This window comes from Chionomys nivalis, chromosome 16 (genome assembly GCF_950005125.1).
Source record: "Chionomys nivalis chromosome 16, mChiNiv1.1, whole genome shotgun sequence".
Lineage (NCBI taxonomy): Eukaryota > Metazoa > Chordata > Mammalia > Rodentia > Cricetidae > Chionomys > Chionomys nivalis.
This window is the reverse complement of record NC_080101.1, coordinates 63,978,332-64,001,413: the sequence shown is the minus strand read 5'-3', so window position 1 is coordinate 64,001,413 and position 23,082 is coordinate 63,978,332. Positions and strand designations below refer to the sequence as shown.

Below are 23,082 nucleotides of genomic sequence, written 5' to 3'. Positions count from 1 at the left end.
TCCCTGTTAGAATTTCTGTTAGCAGAGAGAACATCAGGAGGCACCTGTTTTCATGTGTGTTCTTATATATGAAAATACTTTTATGAGTGTGAGTGTTTTTGTCTTTGTGTATCTGTGCCTGTGTCTATGTCATGGCTCTCTGTGGGAAGCATTGAATATGATTGTTTTTGTGTCATATGCTTCAAGCAATAAGCATTTGGTCAAGCACATTCCTTTTGCCTTTTGAAGTCAATCTCCCCCACAGACTCTTTAGGACACACGTAAGATTTTACCAATGCACTACTTTAATTTATTTTTGCAATCCTACATCCTAGAGATAAAAAATGATGAATAACGTCTTAAAATTTCAGTGAAACTTATAAGTAATATATCCTTGAGTTATACTTTTATTAAATGCCTAATCATTTCTATTACAGCAATTTTTCATTCATATACAAGGTTTGAAACCATGCTTTGTACATAGTAAATACATTGTATATGACTAATTTCATTATTGACATTTTGAAACTAGTTCATTTGTCACTATTTCACATTCTATTTGAATGGCAATGATGTTAGAATGTTAAAAATTTCATAACATTGAAACTCAGATTCTGAAAAGGAGCATTTTAAGTTCAGCAACAAGTAGAGAGCTTGTAAAGTTCTTATTATCTTCAAAGCTTAAATAAATTACATGCAAAAATAAGTGTTTAAATCTATATGTATAAGACAGAATACAATTTTTATTTTCTCACACAAGTATCTACCTTTGCTACTTCAAGTGGTAATTGTCACATCAAATTTAAATATCCTTGACCTTTGTTAAAGTTTCCTAAATGTGTACCACCTTGTGCAGCTCACTTCTATGACAGCTGGTACTCAGATATAACCATATGAAACTACCATCCTGACTTTTTAATATGCAGTTTCATGGCAATAATCTAACTATATTTTCTTCAAATTATGATTCTATGAGAGGATGCTGCTTGTTTAGTCGATTGGTTTTGGGAAGGCATCTCATGTAGCCCAGCTGATTTCAGTCTTTTCTATTTAGCAGAGGTTAATGGTAAATTTCTGATCATCTTTTCCTCATCTCCTTGGTAATAGATTACAGATAGCTACAAGTTTCAGAAAAGACGTTTTAAAAAAATGAGATTGTGAAGAGGGTAGCAATGAGCTTGGAATTGCATTTCTCTATGGTAAGATACGTAGTTCTTTGGGTATATGCTAAATAAACATAGAACTGTGTTACAAAAAGCACTAAATATTAGTCTTTTTATCAAACACCTAAGAACTTGTGTATAGAACAAGGATTTCAAATCTATTTTTAACCATTCCATTGCAAGATGTTTATGCAAATGTTTTAATACTCCCAGAAACCCAGTTGAACATTTATTTACAAAAGATCATTATTGGAACTGAAATTGCCTATCCCTTCCTATTTCCTTCATTTTCTTTGGGCAGATTCTCTTAAAGTTAGCTAATCATGAAAGAATATAAGACAATGATTCTCAACTTTACTTATTCTGTGATGCTCTAATTCAATTTCTTATGTTGTGGTGACCTCCAAACCATAATATTATTTCGTTGTTACCTTGTAACTGTAATTTTGCTACTGTTATGGATTATAGTGTAAATATGTGATTTGAAGGAAATCTGATATGCAGACAAAGAAGTTGGACTCAGAGATTGAGTCTGTTGCTGTAAGTTAATACATCAGTTAATTGAGAAAAGATACAATCACCTTTTACTTTAGAATAACAACCAAGAAAAGGAATTTAAAGCATTTGAAATTTATTTTTAATTTAAATATTTAAATGTTCAGTTATTTGTACTTCATCCAAGAATTGTAAACAGCTTTGGTGTCCAGCAAATGATTAATGAATAATGAATGCATGAAATATTATGTGGCTATGAAGCAAAAGAAAATTATGAAATTCACAGGTAAATGAATAGAGCTGGAAATAATCATTATTAGTGAAATAATCCAGACAAAGAAAAATGAAATTTTACAGGTTTTATTTCATTTCTAGATGTTAGCCTTGAATCTTCAAATATATATGCTCTTTTTTGGGATACTCATGATGATCAAGAATTTAGTAAGGTGACTTGAGGGAAAAGGGCTTTCAAGAGAGGGGTTAGAACACAATAGTATAAGTATAGAACACAATAGTAAAAGTTAAAGTATGGAATAATAACAGAAAGGGTTATATGGGAAGGGTATGGGGAGGGCAGTGAAGAGGAAAGAATATAAGGAGAAATAATTGCACTAAGAACCTTCTGAAAATGTTATGTGGAATTCTTCTAGTACAGAAATTTCATAAAACAGATAAAGAGACATATATAAAAAGAATTATATTACAATGGAAGAACTATATCCTCATAGATACCTCATAGAATCAATTGTTTTTGTTGGAGTATTGACTAATGGGGTCTCAGAGACCCCAAAACATTACAGTATACTGTTAGTATTTTTGGTAATTTCCAGAAGTTTATGGTTGAACACTATTGATGAAGATACTATATATTTGAATCACAGAACACAGAGAAATCAAGTTGGTATTCACGTGGAAGCCTCTTCCCTACTGCCTAGCTTTCATGGGCCTGATAAGTACTTACTATACAACAAAGAAAAAAGTAATCACCTATCTCATCAGTCTGTGAATACTGAAAACTACAATATTTTTTTCTGAAAAGATCTGCCTATTGGAACAAATGCTATGGAAATATCCAACCATTTTCTGACTGAATCTAATTTTTGTTACCTTAGTTGGGATCAATACCGAGTGCTAGTAATGGACTCAGAAACTCTGATTAGAGAAGTTATAGACTTTAGTGGGAGAATCCTAAATTATTATTTATTATTATTACAATTATTGTAATTGGCTGTAATATTAAATTACTCCTAATATCTTATTGCTATACCTCAAAATTATAGCTTTTCTCAACCCTCTCCAATGAAGTTTCTTCTTGCAGTAAAGGCAAGAGACTCTAGTCTGGTCATTGTACGTAGAACGAGACACTACAGAGTGCTCAACCATGAACGGGACATTCATGTCACATCCTTTCCCCAACAGCTCAGGATTCTTCTGAGCAGAAGATGCAAAATGATTTTAAAAACCAGAAGTAGTGGATAAAATGAAAAAAAAATGTTTTCTGAGCACATTAGGACAGTTGTACACATGAATTCACAGTAAGTATTACAGTGTGCATGAAACCCGTGAACGTTCAAGCAAGATCAAATACTAGAATAAAATATGGATATTGGGCATGGATGCTCACCACTAGTTGAGGTGCTATCAGCATTTGATATCATCTGGGAGAGATGTAATGATATGACCTCCTCATAGACTGACCACATGCCAAGCAAGGCAGGCTCCACTCTTATGAGAAGTTGGACAACAAAATGGACTGAATTGGGAACAAGAGAAAACTCAGGGTTGAGTGGATAGGGAGTAGAAGATAGTTATGTAAGGAGTTGAGAGAAGGGATGAATATGTACAAAATATTTTATATAAAATTATAAACAAATAATAAAAATATTGTTTAAAAGGGAAGAAATTTGTTTTCTGATTCTCCAAGTATGCTAGTTTGAATAGGAATGGCACCTATGGGTTCATACTTGGTCATTAGGGATGGATACTACTTGAGAAAGATTAAGAGGTGTTACATTGTTGGAGTAAATGTGGCCTTGTTGGAGGAAGCATGTCATTGGGGGGGTGGACTTTGGGGTTCCCAAAGCTCCAGCTAGACCCAATGTCTCTATTCCCACTGCATAAGGATTTGAATGTCAAACTTTCTGCTAATATGTCTGCTTGTATGCTGCCATGCTCCCCATCATGAGAGACGTAGAATAAACTCTGAAAGCATAAGTAAGTCCCAATTAAATTATTTTATGAGCTTCCTTGGTCAAGGTGTCTCTTCACAGCAATAAAACACTAAGACAGAAGTTGTTACCAGGGAGTGGAATATTGCTATGGCAGACCTTACCATGCTGCTTGTCAGAATGTGAACTTTGGGACTTAGGATTGAAAAAGTTTAAATACTTCCTAATGGACTATCAAATGAGAAGTGTGACAGACAGTGCTGCTGAGAGCAATGTAGATTATGAGGGCCTGGCTCAAGGGGTTTCAGAGGAGAATGTTAATAGGAAGTTGCCTGGAGACTTAATCTGATATGTTCACAAAGAAAATACTGCTTTCTGCACTTGTCCAAAAATTCTACCTAAGGCTAAACTGAAAGGTTTTAGATTGTTGGTGTTGCAGAGGAAATTTCAAGACATGTGATTATTAGAGGACACTCCTATGTAGATCTATAATGAAAAGGAGCAAGCCAAGAAATGAAAAATACTAGGTGAACAGTTTGAGGGAAAACAGCACACCAAAAATTATAATGGAGCTAAGTCCAGTGCTCAGGGAGATAAAAGGATTAAAGAAAAACTGTATGGTAAATGAGATGAAGGTAGTTGTAATCTCAGAGTGAGACCCCACCCATTTAATCTTCCAACTTGTACAAAGGAATTAAAGATAAGTTTAAACAGTATGGAAAATAGGAAGCTGATGAAAACGTATTTGAATGAAAAGCCAAGTTCCAGCTCCACCAAGCAGCAAAACTTGTCATCTTTAGCCATATGATTCTGGCTTTGGAGTCAAGAATATAAGAAAGAAGTTGTAGAATATTCTCTGTAACTAAGCAAAGCAACTGAGAACAGGATTGTATCAGGGGTGTCCCAGAATTGAGGTTCGAAAGACCATTCTGAGAAAATGTGATAGTGAAGCCTGGATTGCCTTGGAGAACCCAAAATGTTAGAAATGCCAGAGTTGTCAGATACTTGCAGAAATAAGCTGCTAAGAGGGAGCAGAAAAAGAAGAAGAAGAAGAAGAAGAAGAAGAAGAAGAAGAAGAAGAAGAAGAAGAAGAAGAAGAAGAAGAAGAAGAAGAAGAAGAAGAAGAAGAAGGATGCAAATCAAGAAAGTTGAAAGGAATTGGAGGTATGAAATATTTTTAACATCAAACATGGATATTCAGAGTTCAGAGTTTGGATATTCCTTGCTAGTTTTAAGATTTGCATTAGTTTTCTATTATCTTACTATGCTCCCTTCCTCCCTTTTGGAATGAAAATGTATATTCTGTGCCATTGTGCATTGCAAGTGTGTGACCTGCTTTTTTATTTTGATTTTACCAGAGGTTATGATTAAGAAATTGAGGGTCAGAAGAGACTAAAATTTCAACTTTTAAACAGAATTGAGACTGTGATATGATACGAGGACATTTAAATTTAAACTGAATACATTTTTTGCATTATGATATAGTACCTAAGTCAGGGTTACTATTGTTGTGAAGACATCATGACCATGGATACTTTAATAAAGAAAACATTTAATTGGGGCTGCCTTACAGTTTTAGAGGTTTAGTTCATTATCATCATGGAAGGGGGGGCCTGGCAACATGCAGACAGATCTGGTATCTGTGAGTTCTACATCCATATCCACAGGCAATAGGAAGAGAGAGAGAGAGAATGGATATCAATTGGGATCGGCTTTAAGTTTCAAAAACTGGGTTGAACTTTTGAAACCCAAATCTAACCCCAATTTATATACTTCCTCCAAAAAAATTACAGCTACTCTTGAAAGGTCACATCTAACAGTACCTTTCCCTGTGGGCCTTTGGAGGCCACTTTCATTCAAATCACAACACAAAGCTACAAGCCTATGTTGTCCAGGTAGTTTGATGTGGTAATATAAACGACAATTTCCCTCATAGGCTCATATATTTGAATGCTTGGACATTAGGGAATGGTGTTACTTGAGAGGGATTAGGATGTGTTACCTTGTTGGAGTATGAGCAGCCTAGTTGGAGTATGAATCGCCTTTTTGAAAAAAGTGTGTAATTGTGGATGGGATTTGGGGTTTCCAAATTTCAAGTTAAGTCTAGTGGTTCTCTCTTCCTGTTGTCTGTGGAATCAGATGTAGGATTCTCAGCTAACATGTCCACGTGCATGACACCATGCTTCCCAACATGAGTATAATGCACTATAGCCCTGAAACTGTTAGCAATCCCCAATTAAATGCTTTTCTTTATAAAAGTTGCAGTGGTCATAGAGTCTCTTCACAGCAATTGAATACTTATGAAAGAACCAAGGATGAGAAAAATCTAATGATAAAAATTTACTAATCATCTATTTTCATGATTCTAATGAATGATTATCTTTTCTTTTATAACTTGTTCAGATATCTTTGGTCAGTGAATCATTTTCTTTGTGTTTTCAATTTGTGAGAATCATAGGAAACACTGCTGTGTCATGAAAGGCTTTGATATATGTGCACACTGTGAATGGCCTAATTGGGGCAATTAATATGTCTTTAACACATACATGGCATGTCATTGTGTTTAGAACATTTACAATATACTCCAGATTTTTCAAGCAACGTATTATCACAGCAGTCATCATGCTTTGTAATAGATATGGATTTATTCTTTCTACCTGAAATTGTGTAACTTTTCATTAACACCTCTGTCCTAGTTACATTTTACCAAATTGACACAAACTGAGAAATACCTGTAAAGAAGGAATCTGAACTAAAAATAGAAATCACTTCATAAGATTGGCCTGTAGGCAAGTACATGGGGCATTTTCTTGATTAGTGATTGATAACAGATGTCTTAGCCCACTGTGCATGGTGCCACCCTTTTGCTGGCATGTATACACAGGCAGGTGATGCAAATTTCTGAGCTGTATGAAAAAACAGACTGAAAAAGACACGAGGAATTAGCCCGTTAGCAGGACCCCCCCTCCATGGTTCAAATTTAATTTATGCTTTCAGGTTCCTGCATTGAGTCCCTGCCCTGATGTCTCTCACAGATGGAGTATGACCTGAGAGTTGAGAGCGGAAATAAAGACTCTCTTCCTCAAGTTACTTTTGGTCACAGTGTTTTATCACAGGACTTGAAGCCGTAGACTTCCTCCCATTGACACTTACGCATGCTCTGGCAACTACCATACTAATCTCTGCTTCTGGAAGTTTAACAATTTTGAACTCACATATGATTGAGATCATGCAATATTTGGCATATGCAGTTTCACTTAACATAATGGCCTTCAGGTTATGTCAGATTATCCAAAATAACAGAATTTACCACTTTTTAAAGCAAGGTAGTGTTCTATTTTATGTACACATCACATTTTTTCTTTGTCTATTTTATTTATATTGAAGGACCCTGATTTGTAGATATTTCTGCTATTGTGAAGAATTTGAAATAATAAGGGGATACAAAGAATTTTCTGAGATAGTTGTTTTTATTTTATATTTTAGTATATATCCGCAAGTGAAATTGGTGGATTATTTGTAGTTCTGCTTTTTAATTTTTAAAAGACCTCCAATCTGTTTTCTTCAAAGGATGTAACAATTTGCATTTTTCTCCACACCATTTGTTAGCCCTTATCTTTGTGATAATTATCACTTTAACAGCTTTAGTCAGTATCTGATTATGATTTTATTTTGCACTTTCATTATTGTTGATCAGCACGTTGTTACATACCTCTATTGATTATATGCATGTCTTCTTTTAGAAATTACCTTTGCTCACTTTTCTCAATTAGGTTATTTATCTTAATATGAGATGTTTGAACTCCATACATATTTATGACATTAAGAAGATATTAGGGATATGATTAGAAAGCAAGTATATATAGATACAACAGAAAAGTTATCACGTAAGAAAGTTCACATATGTATGGTTAACAGATTTTGACAAAGGTGCCAAGAACACACAAAGAAGAGAGGATGGTTTTTTCAATAAAAAAAAATTTGGAAAACTTAGTTTATGCCAAGAATGAAATAAGATATTTATGTCTTAGAACTTTTATTATTTAATTTTTTTAAAAAATCATGTGAAATGGATTAGAAAGTCCAGTTTAAGGTATGAATTAGTAAAACTACCAGAAGAAAATAAAAATAAGATTTTTTACATTGTTCAGTTAAAGATTTGTAGTATGACACCCAAATACAGACAATAAAAGCAAACAAGAAGGATGAGATTTCTCTGATTTCCCTCTAAAAATAAAGAATTGAACTTTTCAGTCCTCTGGAGATATTTTACCAGTAGAATTTCAAATCAATCAACTATTAATGTAAACATAAAAATAAAATATAGATGATATGCTTAACTAGATGTATAATAGAGTATCACTGTTTGAGACATTTAATAATTTTAGAATTAATAGCTAACTAGTGAATCGATTGTACTTAGAGAGACATCATTAAAAATAAATATCTATCCTAAATAGTCTTTTTATCTTGCTAAATTATAATCAATAATTTCATCAATAATTATGATAAGCTTCTATACAACTTAATGCAGCAACAAATATGGAAATGGCTGTTGGAACAATTCATTTTCTAATAACAGCAGAACACTAAGGGTCCCAGTTCTGTTTGACCTGAGACTGGCAGCGGGCTTCTTGTCCTTTTTAGTATCCAAGATGACTTACAGCGATTCTATCAAGTTACTAATATAAACTTTATAGACAGGTTAATATTTCAACAAAAAAAATATATTAATAAGAATAAAATTTAGAAAAATAAAAAATGTAGCTAACAAAATAATATATTTGTGATCTACAACTGATTGTGAAGTGCAAAGATAAAAAAATACCATTCTTATGATTGTTGGGGTAATTTTTAATAACATGGTTCTTTTCTATGTTCTAGAAAGTTGCATCACAAAAGTCAACTACAACTATTTAGTAATTTAGTAGATATACAATATGTTTGTATTCAGTTACAAGTGAAATGCACTAAATTAAATTCTTTGCTCCTAGGTTTGCCTATTTGTCCTATATTTCTGATACATTTGACTTCATCTTTTTTCTCTCATTTTACTTACAAAACCCTTGTCCTTCTATTACCCCAAGTTCCCCAGAACGTTCCTCACTTACATTGTTCCATATATCCTTCCATAATCATGGAACTATGCAGAGGAAAGGAGAAGGAGAACCACTCACTAAATCCTTGCAGTGATCTGATTTAGATGTTGTCTTACTTGGTATGCCATTTTATAATTATACCATACAAAGCAAGTAAATCATTCCACCTTCCCAAGTTCCTTTGTCTATCCATACCATATTTTCACATCATATGATCTATACTATTATACATCATTTTCCAGTGCCCAGAAAAACACCATACCATGCATTGCAGTAGCCCCAATACTAGAATGATGTCTGAATAATAATAAATTTTTAAATACAAATCTTTGAATGATTAAACTTCCCTAAACAATAAAGTATTAAGGAAGCACCAATATTTTGAAAACACCTCAACAGAAACAAAAGATGAATTTGAGTTAAATAAAGGTGTAATTAATACATAAAACATAGGAGGAAGAAATCATCTATAAAAGTAAAGGATATCATGAAAAGAAAAATGAAAAAGTTTACCTGGAATTTAGGGAGAGCTAATACAAATAAGAGTTTAGGTGACTTTGAACAGATGAGGTGTCTGCATATGCAAACTTAAGTGAGCACCTTTAATCAACAGGAAGAAACATGGTCAATGCATGGAAACAGGAAATGAGTGTCATCTGTCAATTGGGAGATGGCCGAGGTAGGCAATGGAGGTTTAATTCGCGTTTAAGTATGATCTGCTGGTCTGAAAAGCATTAGACTATACACAGGTAGTTTCAGAAGACAAACAGTGAGAAGATGACTATTCCATAACTGTGCATATCTGTATTCATTTTCTAGTTCAGTAATTTTCTAATTTTTGTAAATATGAAAATTTGTGGATACTGGATATGGAAAATGTACTTTTACATAAAAGATATGGTACTCATAGTAACTACAAATTTATTATTCACTTTATATTTTTATTAAGAATCCATATGTATTTATGAGTTACAGTATAATTTTTATTATATATGCATATGTATAGTAGAAAATTATCTTTTAAATACATTAATTTTCATTTAAATTTATTTTAGAACTCAAATAGTTACATGCATACATTATGTATGTACATACATGTGCATAGGCATATGCATATATATCTTTCTTCATTTGGCAGGCAATAACCAACATTCATATGTCCTTAGCAGTCTTTCTTTTTTATTTTTTGTTTTTTGTAACTGGGTTTCTCTGTAGCTTTGGAGCCTGTCCTGGAACTAGTTCTTGTAGATCAGGCTGGCCTCAAACTCACAGATATCTGCCTGCCTCTGCCTCCTGAGTGCTGGGATTAAAAGCATGTGCCACCACCACCCAGCCCTTTGCACTCTTTCTATGGTCTCTCATGAATCTAAAGCCTACAAGATTAGAACCATCATTCTAGTCAAGGAGAACCATCAAATGAATGAGATCAGAATGACAATGCAAGGCCTATGAAATGGAGGAACTGAGGATAAAAGTGGAAGACACCTTGGAAAAGATCTTCATTTACAAGTTTCAGAAGAGATTGCACTCTGACAAAGTGATAGACAGTGGGGAGGAATATTTCCAAAGAACTGTGATGGCTATTATTTAGCTTTCAAGGAAACCACAAACATTTATCCCATGGTATCCTAATTAAGATTTCTATTTCTGTGACAAAACACCATAATCAAAGGCAAGTTAGGAAGGAAAGGGTTTATTTGTCTTACAAATACCTATTGCTGTTCATTATTAAAGAAAGTCAAGACAGGATAGAACCTGGAGGCAGGAGCTGGTGCAGAGGCCATGGAGGTGTGCTGCTTACTGACTTGCTCTTCATGAATTATTCATTCTGCTTTCTATAGGACCCATGGCCAACAACACAGACCTGGCACCACCATCATGGGCGGGGTCCTCCCTGATCGGTCGCTGATTAAGAAAATACTTTACAGTTGGATCTTCTGAGTGTATTTTCTCAGTTGAGGTTCTCTTCTTTCAGATAAGGGTTAGCCAGTACATGTGGGATAAAAGGGTGAGTCCACCCAAATGTTCCAAGTCAGGAAAAGATAAAAAGTAATATAATTAAGAGCAGGGTTGTTCTGTTCTGACCATTCTCTATTACATGCCAATGGGCCCTGCATTTGTTTTCCTCTAAGTATTTCTGTATCTCTTTTGAAAAGATCCCAAGACACTTTTTCAAGGTCATCTGGAGTATCAGTAAGAGAAGTTACAGGTATTCCTTGTTCACATATAGTATGAGGTTTTTTTAATTTAAATTTTGAATTTTAATAATTTTTTTTTAAATATGAGAAAATTATATGAAACACAAAGGTTAAAAGCCATATATATTAATCACTGTTTCCCAGGCAAACTATTTTTTTAAAAAATAAATACTGAGTAGTAGAATTCATTAAAATGATCTGTTTGGCTCCCACAAAAATCAACACTGACACATGCAAATATTTTCAAAAACCACTCAGCAAATCATGTATCTGAGGGCTGGTTTACATTTGTGCAGTAAGAACTTGACATCATCGAGGGAGCACCGAGCATGAGCATTTTCCAGCAGAAGTGCTCACCAGAATCAAGGAGAGAGGTACATTAGCCACCTCTTTTCCTATGCAAAAACTATAACTAGCTAAACCAGATATGAGTGAGGAATTGATTTAAAAGTCCCAGACGAATCTTAAAGGTTTAGTGAAAATTTTATTTTAAATTCTCTCACACAAGTCTCTTTGCTCACCCAGTTCTCTTAATCTTTGACACAGTCATGTGTACCTTTTCCATTCTTCTTGCTGGCTTCATTCAAAAGAGGTTGTGCTATTTTCCTGAGAAATAATTATAATTTTTTTAGGAAATGAGAAAAAAGGATGGTTTACGAACTATTTTCTTTTAAATGAGAACCAAAAGAGTGCACTGTTTTCTACCCACGATGAAATTTTTTTAAGTGTGCAATTATTTCCCTAATTGAAATACAATTACCTTGGGAGAACACAATGCTTTTTCCATTATCAAGCACACACATAAATGACATGAGAAAGGGATACGACCTGAAAGTTGGTTACATGGTGATTTAGACACTTTCTATACTCATTTGTTGAAGAATAATCATATTATATTCTTCTCTTACTAATACTATTTGCGCAAGATAGAAATTCACTTAAGGATTCTATTAGCTTTTATATATTTTGATTTTATTGTATCCATAGTCTTATTTTTTACATTATCAGTAAATGGAATTAGTTATTGGAACATAAGGCAGCTACTGATACAATTGAACATAAGAAACACCTTAAACATTTTTAAGCTAGAGCATTTTAGTTCACCCTACTGTGTTCATTCCTGTATAATTATACATCTCCTGGTTTGTCTCCTGTAATTCACAATTTCTTCCTGCTGCTTAATCGCAGGCTTCAGCAAGCACATTTTAGTGGGAGAAAGACTGAGTGTGATTTTTCTGTGAATCGTTTATTTGTTGTGTGCATTAAGGTGATGATTACCCTCAAGGAGAAAAATGAGGGTCTGTATAAAAGATGCAGGAGTAGGGATAAGAGATGGGTTTCAAACTCATGCAAAATTCAGATTCATTTCTATAGGAGGAAGTCACAAGGGTATTAATCATCAATATATCTGTAGACTTCACACCAATCATTTTAATGAAGAAAATGTAGAAGATTCCAATATTATATCTTAATTATAAGAAAGAGCTAGTATCAAGCTGATAACTCCAGCACTGAGAGGTTTGTGTGGTTCATGAAACTTCACCAAATAAGGGCAATGTTAGTTCTTATTAAACTAAATAATAAATAATGAGATACAGCATTGCATTTCTAACAGGTTTTGGAGTTTTGACAGATAAATTGCTACTGATAATCTTTCTGCTTTTTAAATAACATCTTAACACATTATAATGAAAAATGAGAAAGCATGATTTGACTAAAGAAAAAGTTGCTAATGACTGTGTGGAATGGTAAACAGTCAGTGACAGGCCATTCGGAGCCCCTGGTCATATTTACTTTGCACAGCAGAACAGATAAAGTGAAAGTTTGACTTACTAGAGAAAGATGCAATTGGGAAGGTTTTCATGGAAGTGTATTTGCCATGAGACAGTTTTATTGTCAGTCCTTTATTCTCAGCTAAATCCTGAGGGTTTGGGCTCCATAATCATCTGTGTCATGTATTTGCTTTCATTCCTTTTAAGTGAGAATCAGCTCCTCTAGGATTCCAGATGCCTCCTTTTAACCCTTTGAAATGTAGCCCATTGTGAATTATGCTACAAACATGCTCTGGACCAAGAAGTTTGTCAGTGCAGATTGTTAAATATTCACCTTGCTGTTCACAATTAAGTATCCCTCATCTATTCTGTACTACCTTCTGTCCCTTGAGATTTGGTAATTGAAACTGGAGACATGAATAGAAGTTTTAGACTGGCTTCCCAAACCTTTCAATAGACTTCCAAGAAAGAAAAATCTATCACTCATAGAGAAGGGAAGAGCTGTCCAGCTCTCTGTGTGAATGAAGGCTGCTGAGCTAGGCTGAAACTGTGTTGGATCTGTTTCTCTGTTCATTTTGTAAACCTTCTAAGGGTTACCATAGTAACAAGCAAATTATCCCCTCTCCCCTAACATCTTTCAAGCATGTAACAGCGATAAAGACAAAGGTTAGGGTTAAAAGAGTTACAGGATCTTTCTCACCACCAGCATCTCGGAAGGAGTCACGATTAGTCTTTGAAAAAATCAAGTATATTTTTCATACCACAGTCACAAGAAAAAGTTGGGTCAGCATCTACTTACATCTCTGATGTCTGCGTTTGCTCCTGTACATGGTCATTCTGAAAAAGGAAATGCCGACTTTCTAAGAAGTAATTGATTTGATCACGGAGACAAAGAGACGGGTTCTGCTCCTGCTTTGCAGTGAGGCTGTTGTTCGCTGACAGAAGGTAACCAGCAATCACATAGTGAAAGCCAGGGCAATACCATTCTCGTAAAATTACAGGGATGTGCCATTGCCTGGAACCACTCTGTCCAATGCAAATCTACCAGAAAACATTATAATTTTCTTACCCTCCCAATCAATATTAGCTAAGTTCTCTAATAAGATCTAGACTATTAAAGTGATGTGCTCAAAGCAAAGGTGAATTAAGAACAGATTCATACAGTTAGCAGAAACAGTAAAGCTAAAAATTAAAGTGTAAAGCGTGAAAATTCTTGTTTGGTATTTTCAAATATTAAACAAGTATCATATGAGTTTACAGAACCTTTGGCCACTCCAAAATACTGAATTTTGAATTTTGTTATGAAATTCTACTTAATCTTTTTCTTCTCTGCCCCCTCATGAATTTTGTATATTTAATTACTGAAGCGGTTATCAGTTACCATGTTGTCTATTTCCTTAACCAGTATGCACTTTGACAGCAAAGCAGAACTGCATGCTTAGCAATTGAATCAAAAAGGAGGGTACACAGTTGGACCTCTAGCTGAGAGAGTACATAACCCATGCATGGCACTTTGCTGCTTCTCACAGAAAGTTTTTCTAGAACGTTCCATCCACCTGCAACCTCATTTCAGTATGTAGTCCCTTACTTTCATAATACTGAAGTGAAACCTTACCTAAACATGTCTCACAATTTCCAGAAGGAGAGCGTGGGAACTGTGACTTCATATTCAAAGATATATTAGATATATTCTATTCAGAGAACAATATTGGACACCCAACTCACACATTGTGCCCAACCCAGATACTCTTGAGTGTTAGGTGCTGTAACGTCACTCTCAAGCGTTTTCATTCTTTTTTCTTTTTTCTCTATTTCCAATCCAGGAACACTCACACACAACAGTGGAGCATTTGTAGATAATAAGACATCTAGATTATATGTAAAGTTCCCTTTCATTCAGAGCAGCAGAGGTAGCCATGTTCAGCTACCAAAAATTTTTTTTTAGTTAGAATTGGTAGTCAGAAAAAACACAGATGTGACCCTCAATAGATGGATGATTGAGTGCAAAGATAATTTTATACTATAGCAATTATTGCATTTCATAATTAGACAAGTCATGAATGTCATCCAATAGTTTTCAATATTTTTACAACATCCTCCACTTTTGAATAACTGCGCTCCTCAGCAAGGATGCTAGAGATCACAGCATTGCATCTCCTTGCGAAGAAAAGTTGCAATCGTCCCCTCTTTAAGTATTCTTGTATAGTTTAACATGTGTTGCATTACCCTTTCTTCCGATTAGTTTTCTCATTAAAATTAGCAGTCACCTGTGATCATTCACTTTATCTTTTCTATTGACACTTTTGTTCTTCATTACATAACTTTGTTTTCTTTAGCAAGAATATCAAGAGTTCAGGCTAGCAACTGCCACAGAGAACCTCAATAAATACTTGCATAATATATAAATTTTAATAAACTATAAAGTCCATATAATTATAAATTATCAATGAAGTCATAAAATAGGCAAACATATGTGTAGTGACTTTATTAATTAAAGCACTTCTTCATATCTATGTTTTGTTTCCTTGACTAAATTAAATGTTCTCTTATTGTATTAAATTATTTATACTTGGAGCTGTGAAATTACAGCTTAGCTCTACTGAAACAAATTCATATCTAGTAGACAGTAAGACCTGTATGAAAGTCATTACATACATACATTTCTTAGATACAGTATCATGTAGAAGACAGACCATAAAAACTGCTTTAATCCAGCAAAATTAGAAAATACTTTCCCAATATGTGCATGATATGGAAAAGAAGAGAGGTAATGGTTGTTAAGTGGTGATAGACTAATGTTATAAAAACACAGATGTCTATAATTCCAGCATTGTTAAAGGATTATAAATAAGAAAATTATACATTTACTCTCTTTACAAAATTAGTTTTCCATTCTCAATCATTTCTAAAACTTGAACATGTTTATACAGACCACACAATTTATTTAGGTTTATCATATATGAACAGCAACTCATCCTTCCATCGTCACAGCTATTAAAGTAAATTGTCTGTCATGTACTCACCTATGACTGACATCTCTTATCAGGCAATACTTGCAGCATCATAGACATTCTCAGACTGCATAGAGGGACTGCATTTTATCAATCCTTTCTAATGTTACTTTGCTCACATCAGAGAATACAGTTTTGATTGTCACCCTCATTCTCACTTAACATTTTAGAAAAGTGTGACTCAGGTTAAGTTGCACAGACAGTAAAGCATGTTTCAAATCTGACTGAATGTTCTTTACAGACAGTTGATACAACATGCACTGTAGGGTAGAAGGGATATTATCAGAAGCTATGTAGGAAATAAGTGAGATTATACAAAATCCATGCTCAATAACAATTAGCAAAGCCTGGGGAAATGAATGTAATAATTTAAAAACAAATACTAACAGATTAGAGGGCTTTCAAGTTTGGAGCCAGAACTGATTTGGTTGTGACAGCAAGTCTTAGTTATGATGGAATGGTGACTTTCTCTTTGTACCATATATAAAACACTAAGCATTTCTAGAATTTTAAAAATGCTAGACTATTAGGAAACTATAACTCCTTATATGTCATAAAATATGAAAAGGTGATTTCCCCCAAAGTTTCTATGAAATTCAAAACATAGAAAGTTCTAAGAATTTTATCATGACACAAGTCAAACAGAGTGATACTAAACCCAGTCATATTGAAATAAATATGAAAGTTGAAATGATATAAAGTTATGCCATCAAGATCTTTGAGTAGCTGGTTGGCACAAAACTGGTGTCACTTAGGAACTGTTGATGGAAAAACTCAGTGAGAGTGGCATTGATTACCTCAAGCAACTTGAATCATGGACTCCCAGCAGGGATTTAAAATTGGGTCTTTTCAAGTTATCACAGAACATTTCCTCTGGAAAACATTCTTCAAAATGATTTTTCTTAAGTGTCATGTGTTATTTATATCTTAATTCTCCTCTCTTTGGATCTTCTCCAGTTTGAACAGCTACCCACAGCTAACCTTGGTTTTATGACATTCTTATCATGAAAAGACAGGGATGCCAAGCACATATACTTTGCCTTTCCTTCATCATCATGCCAGCTGGCCCTGTGATACCACTCTTCTTATGTATGACATGCCCTTTCTTTTTTGAAGTGTCTCTCCGAAAATACAGTTTATGTTAGCCATTGAGACCAGCATTATATCTGTCCAGATGATAACTAACTGCTGCATTATATTTAATCTGGCTTTCCAAGAACTGAAATACATGAAAATACCTAAATTCTTCCACAGATATATATATCTAAATATATATACATATATATATTATATATATATTTACTTGAAATATTGACAAAGTATCCTGGTATTGCATCCATGTCTATTCATGAGAAATCAACTGTTCTAATAGTTGATAATATAAATATATATATACACATATATACATATAAGCATACTTATCCAATAGATATTCCCTTAAGATCAATTTCATATCATATCATCTAGAACATCATATTTTTTATTGAAAAAAAAATTTTCCGCCTCCTCCCCACCTCCCATTTTCCTCCCCCTCCTCCCGCCCCTCTCCCCCTCCCCCCACTCCTCTTCTCCTCCCTCTCCAGTCCCAGGAGCAGTCAGGGTTCCCTGCCCTGTGGAAAGTCCAAGGTCCTCCCCCCTCCATCCAGATCTAGGAAGTTGAACATCCAAACTGTCTAGGCTCCCACAAAGCCAGAACCTGAAGTAGGATCAACACCCCGTGCCATTGTCCTTGGCCTCTTGTCAGCTCTCATTGTCCGCCATTAGAACATCATTTTTATACTAAGTTATTCACTGCTTTTGTTTTCAAAGGAGGGTATATAAAACTACCTCAAGTTCATTTGAAGTTTTCATTTGTAATATTGACTCGTATAATACTAATTTTCAGAATGAAGTTCTTTTATCTATGACTATGATTGAAGTGAAATAAAAAACAAATCAAGTCTGTACTCCTTAGTTGTTTTTTATTATTATTAAAATTTTAAGAACATCTGGAATAGGCTTTCTTTTGTTTTTAGAAATACATAATTAGATTTTGTGAAGTCTTTCTTCACTTATTTGGACTTTTTTCAGTTCCTTGCTCTCTAACATCAAAGAAGTCTTTGAAATCATTAAGTTTTTGAAGTATTTAATTTTTACAAATATTAGACAAAGCTAAATTATGTCTCCTTTGTAACTAATTATACAATCAGTCTTATTTTCTGTGAATCTCATTCGTGGCAGTGTTGCCTGAGCCTTTTTCCCTTACTGTTGCTTTTCTCTCTTTGTGTGCTTCCGAGGCAATTTTATTTAAGCTTTATCTCCTTTTTAATCTTATATTTAATTATCAGATTATCACTTTCCATTTATATTCGAATTAATTTGCACCATTTGAAGAGTAGTAAAAATGTATTTTCTAACTTCATCCTTTAAATATACCCACATATTTAATAAGCAACAAATAATTTGAAGAAAATATATGTATGCATAGCATGTATATTTAAAAATTTATTAAATAATGTTATTATAATATGAAATAAATAAGCTTTATTTGCACAAATATTTATTTCTTTTAAATGTAATTTTAAGAATTGGTGGTTTTTCTCATACAGTATAGGTGTAATCTTAGACTCAAAGAAGCACAAGTCCCTTTAAGGTGACAAACTCTTTAAAGTGCTATTATTTGCAATACATTAACTCACTGCTTTGAAATGGTGCACATCTTTAATTCTAGCACTCACAAGGAAGAGGCAGGTGTATCTTTGAGTTTTAGGCCAATCTAGTCTATAAAGTGAGTTCCAGGATGGTTAGGACTATACACAAAACCCTGTCTCAAAAAAAGAAAAAAATTGAACTCATGAACATATGAAAACAGTAATAACATCTGTTGCTGGAGAACATTTCTAATTATTTTTCAATTTTGTGATTTCCTACCCAAGTCATATTTTGAAACATAATGCTCATGTTGATGGTATTTTGGATAAGAATTTGTGGTGAAACCCTTTCCCCTTAGACCAGGTGAAGATACACAACTTGAAGTAGAATAAAATATTCTTCAACATGATGCGCAATTGTTCAGGACCTTGATTTTTTACTTAAAGGCCTCTGGAATTCTGATTAATAAATTTCTACTGGACTAAGTCAAGCAGCTTTTCTGAACTTTCTTCTTTCTAAGCATGAACATGATCATCATCTATTGTAGTGATGAGGTAAGCAGACCTGCTTTTAGTCCCACCAGGCTAGCTTTACACCTGAAATAACAATGCACAAACTGTATTCATTTAAACATTACCTGGCCCGTTATATCTAGCCTCTTCTTGGCTAACTTTCATATCTTGCTTTAACCCATATCTAGTAATCTGTGTATCACCATGGGGTCATGGCTTACCAGGAAGATTCTAACCCATATCCACCTTGGGCTGGAGCTTCATGGTGGTTGCCTGACTCTGCTTTCTTTCTCCCAGCATTCTGTTCTGTCTACTCCATCCACCTAAGGACTGTCCAATCAAAAGGCCAAGGCAATTTCTTTATTAACCAATGAAAGTAACATATAGACAGACGACCCTCCTACATCAATCTAGCTTATTATTTTTTTTAACTTAGATTGGCCCTGTCTTGTGTTTTATCTACTGTCAGCCTTCACCATCTCTAGGTTCAAAAATATGCAAATTGAACACACTGTGGATATGTTATATTTGAAAAGAAAATTATAATAGTAATGAAAATGCATGAAATGCATTCTCTTAAAAATTTATTGCTTTTATTTATTATTGTATGCAGTTTATACTATTGTGCACATCTGGAGGTCAGAGGATAACTTGTAAAGTTAGGTCTCTCCTTCTACCATGTGGATTCTAAGGATGAAATTCAAGTCTTTAGGCTTGGGGGCACTTCTCCATTCTGAGTTTCCTTGCTATTCCCAGATGATATCCTTGCCATTAATTTTAAACATATAAATTTTAAAATTTTTAAATAAAATTTACATTTTAATATGTTTTTTAGGTTATATGGAGACAATTTAAAGCATGCAGGAAATCAGCTCACACATATGTAAATATTTTGCCATTTTGTATGAGGAATGTGAATTTCAAAGACCTTGGTATGCACGGGGAGACCTAGATTCAATCCCTTCTGGAAACCAAGGGACAAGTTAAAATAAATTTCTACTTTTTGTGTATATGCAATATATGGGTGTAATTTGCATCAAATTTTTATTTTTATGAGTGAGGGAACAAATATATAATGCTGAAGATGGATGAGCTGCAGGATTTAGCACTTGTCTGTATAGAGACTTGTATTTTTTGCTTTAAAAGAATACTTAATAATGGTTCAAATCTCATAAGTTATAATTTTCTGTCATCATCCTTAGAGTCTGCAAATATAAGCCTTATATTCTAAGAGCTGAATTAAATGTATATGAGATATTTTAATCAAAAAATGTTCATTGTTTGGTTTCAGAATCATAATGAAATCACAACCAGAAAATATTTACATTTTGTCAAAGGAGCCAGCCACAATAAACTAATAAGACTTTACATTCAACCATTATCACCTGCCATAATAGGACTCAGCATCAATAAGTTTAGTGGAGGCCTGAGTCTCAGTAGGTTGGCCTGAAGCAAAACCTGGTTTCAGGAAGATCCACAAACTAGATTACCCGAGCACCACCCAAGAACAGACCATCCAAAGGAAATGCCATATATTTCAACTGTTATAGATAGGATCACCTGCCAGCACACTCACCAAGACACCCCTAGAAATGTCAGCCAATCAGGGGTCCTGAACCTTAGAAACCCTTCAGCTCCACTTTTACTACTATAAAAACCAAACCCTAACTGAACTCTAGACTCTCTGTTTATTCCAATATGTTGGACATGCGGAGAAACCGAAGTTGCAAACTTTCATAAAATAAAGGCTATTTGCTTTTAAATATGGGACTCGATCTCCTTGTTGGTTTTTGGGGAACTTTGAGGATCTGGAAATAACAATTGTATTCATCTTAAGCTCTACATGGGGCAGTGCTTATTATAATATTTACAGAAAAAGGGAATGACAGTCAAGAGTCAAGTTTACAAAATTTGCAAAAAAACAGAACTAGATGAGGTTCTGAACCACAGAGGTCATACCTCATCCAGAAAATTACTTCCTATCATTTGAAATACTAATGCTGATGAAGGCAAATTTAGAAAAGGGGAAATAAAATACTATCAAATATTTTCCTTAGTTCAAATTACTGAAGACTAATATCTTTTATTTCAAAGCTTCTGAAAATAAGAAGAAAATTTGATCTATTATTGTTTGTCAATATGAAACATATTCTGACAATTGCTTATATCCATATTCCAAATGTATCTAAGAGAATCAAATACTCTGGGTTTAAAGATAAAACCAATAATGAAACTGGTGTCAACCAATTCATAAATCCTTTTGAAATTATATATTTAAATTAAAGTGAATAATGTTCTTCGGGAATAGGTATCATATAAGTTAGGATAATGCAGAGAAAGTTTCCTATTTAAAAAAAAAAGTAAAAGAAGGTCTGAAAGTTCCATACATATACACAGACATGTGGCTACATCATTTTGAAAATTTTGGTTTGGGGTATTAATAAACCCCACCCATGGCTCAAAATCTATCAAACCTACTCAGTTATGAAGCCTATAATTATATCAAGTACCAAATTGGTAAAACTACTCTGAAGTTTGAGTAATGGCACACACATATTTGGCAGTACCTGACATCTTTTTTTTTTTTTTTTTTTTTTTTTGGTTTTTCGAGACAGGGTTTCTCTGTGGTTTTGGAGCCTGTCCTGGAACTAGCTCTTGTAGACCAGGCTGGTCTCGAACTCACAGAGATCCGCCTGCCTCTGCCTCCCGAGTGCTGGGATTAAAGGCTTGCGCCACCACTGCCCGGCTCCTGACATCTTTCTTGCAGGACTTAAAACCTGATCAGAAAGAGGGAAATCTTGTCTAATACTGGAAACATAGCCAACTACAAAGGGGTGGTAAAGTTGAGAACCTACAATCACCACTTACTAAAACAGCACAATCCCTGACTACATTCTAAATATCTGCACTTATGCCCACAGCTTGGTGTAGCACTGACACTTCATCAATGAAATTTCAGTTTGCAGCAGACCAAGATCACTACAGACAATCACAGCCAATCAAAATCCACAGTCCCTAGGCCTACATTTACAAACAGCTACTGTACTTAAGGCTTATAACCATCACATAAGAAGGTGTAAAAGGACTGTAACAAGCAGATGCCAGAGGAGTTGGCAGTGAGATTGTGTCTCCTAGGAATATCAGAAGATAGATCCATAAACTATAGATGTTCAAACATGAGGTGACAAAAGATAACAACAATAGACATGCTAAAGTAGACAAGGAAAATATCAAGATGTCTCAACCATACACAAATACTACAGGCAACTAAGCAATGCTGCAATAGAAGAAATATCTCCAGGCAGGAGCACAGCAATTGTTTACCCAATGACCAATGTTCAACTTTGAACAGAAACATAAAGTTACCAACATACAAATTTTGAAGAAAATCAGGAATATATATTTTAGGTACAGAATATATACATATACACGTCATTGATTAAGAAGAGATCATGTGGACCAGAGGGCAGGCCTCAAGGTCCCCGCCAGGGAAAGCGGGCCCCTGCTGCTGGGGCTGCAGTCTCTGCTGTGATCTGCTGGACCTGCTCTGCCTGCGCCCTACTTCCCTTAGTCCCTGGCTCATTGGGGCATCCAGGAGTTCCTGTGTAGGTGCCGAGAAGTTTCATCGGGACGGGTGAGTGTGTGCTATCCTGGGGCGGACTGTCCAGGTAGAGAGCACAAACACCCCTCCCCCAGCTCCTGCTGCAGGGCTTGCTCTCCTACACACCCGCCCCCACCCCCACCCCCAAACCTGCCTTGTCTGCAAGGTCCTTAGCTGTGGAACAGTTTCCTGCCATTTCACTAAGGCTACCAACCCAGAGCAGTGAGTTCTTGACTAGAGGGCAGGCCTCAAGGTCCCCACCAGGGAAAGCGGGCCCCTGCTGCTGGGGCTGCAGTCTCTGCTGTGATCTGCTGGACCTGCTCTGCCTGCGCCCTACTTCCATTAGTCCCTGGCTCATTGGGGCATCCAGGAATTCCTGTGTAGGTGCCGAGAAGTTTCATCGGGACGGGTGAGTGTGTGCTATCCTGGGGCGGACTGTCCAGGTAGAGAGCA

The 23,082-nt window shown here is 34.9% G+C and overlaps 1 protein-coding gene across 8 annotated transcripts in view; it reads right to left on the bottom strand.

Annotated features, from left to right (window-relative positions):
• The window catches only part of Ralyl (RALY RNA binding protein like), an 806,300-nt gene that overhangs the window by 275,696 nt on the left and 507,522 nt on the right, over positions 1-23,082 (bottom strand). Inside the window, exon 1 of one of the 8 annotated variants that reach the window (XM_057790451.1) lies at positions 13,674-13,802. The exons of the other annotated variants lie outside the window; for them this stretch is intronic. Coding sequence (XP_057646434.1) covers positions 13,674-13,710 — 37 coding nt within the window. The 5' untranslated portion in view covers positions 13,711-13,802. Of the gene's footprint in view, positions 1-13,673; positions 13,803-23,082 lie in introns of those variants that run through there. 8 annotated transcript variants of the gene reach the window in all.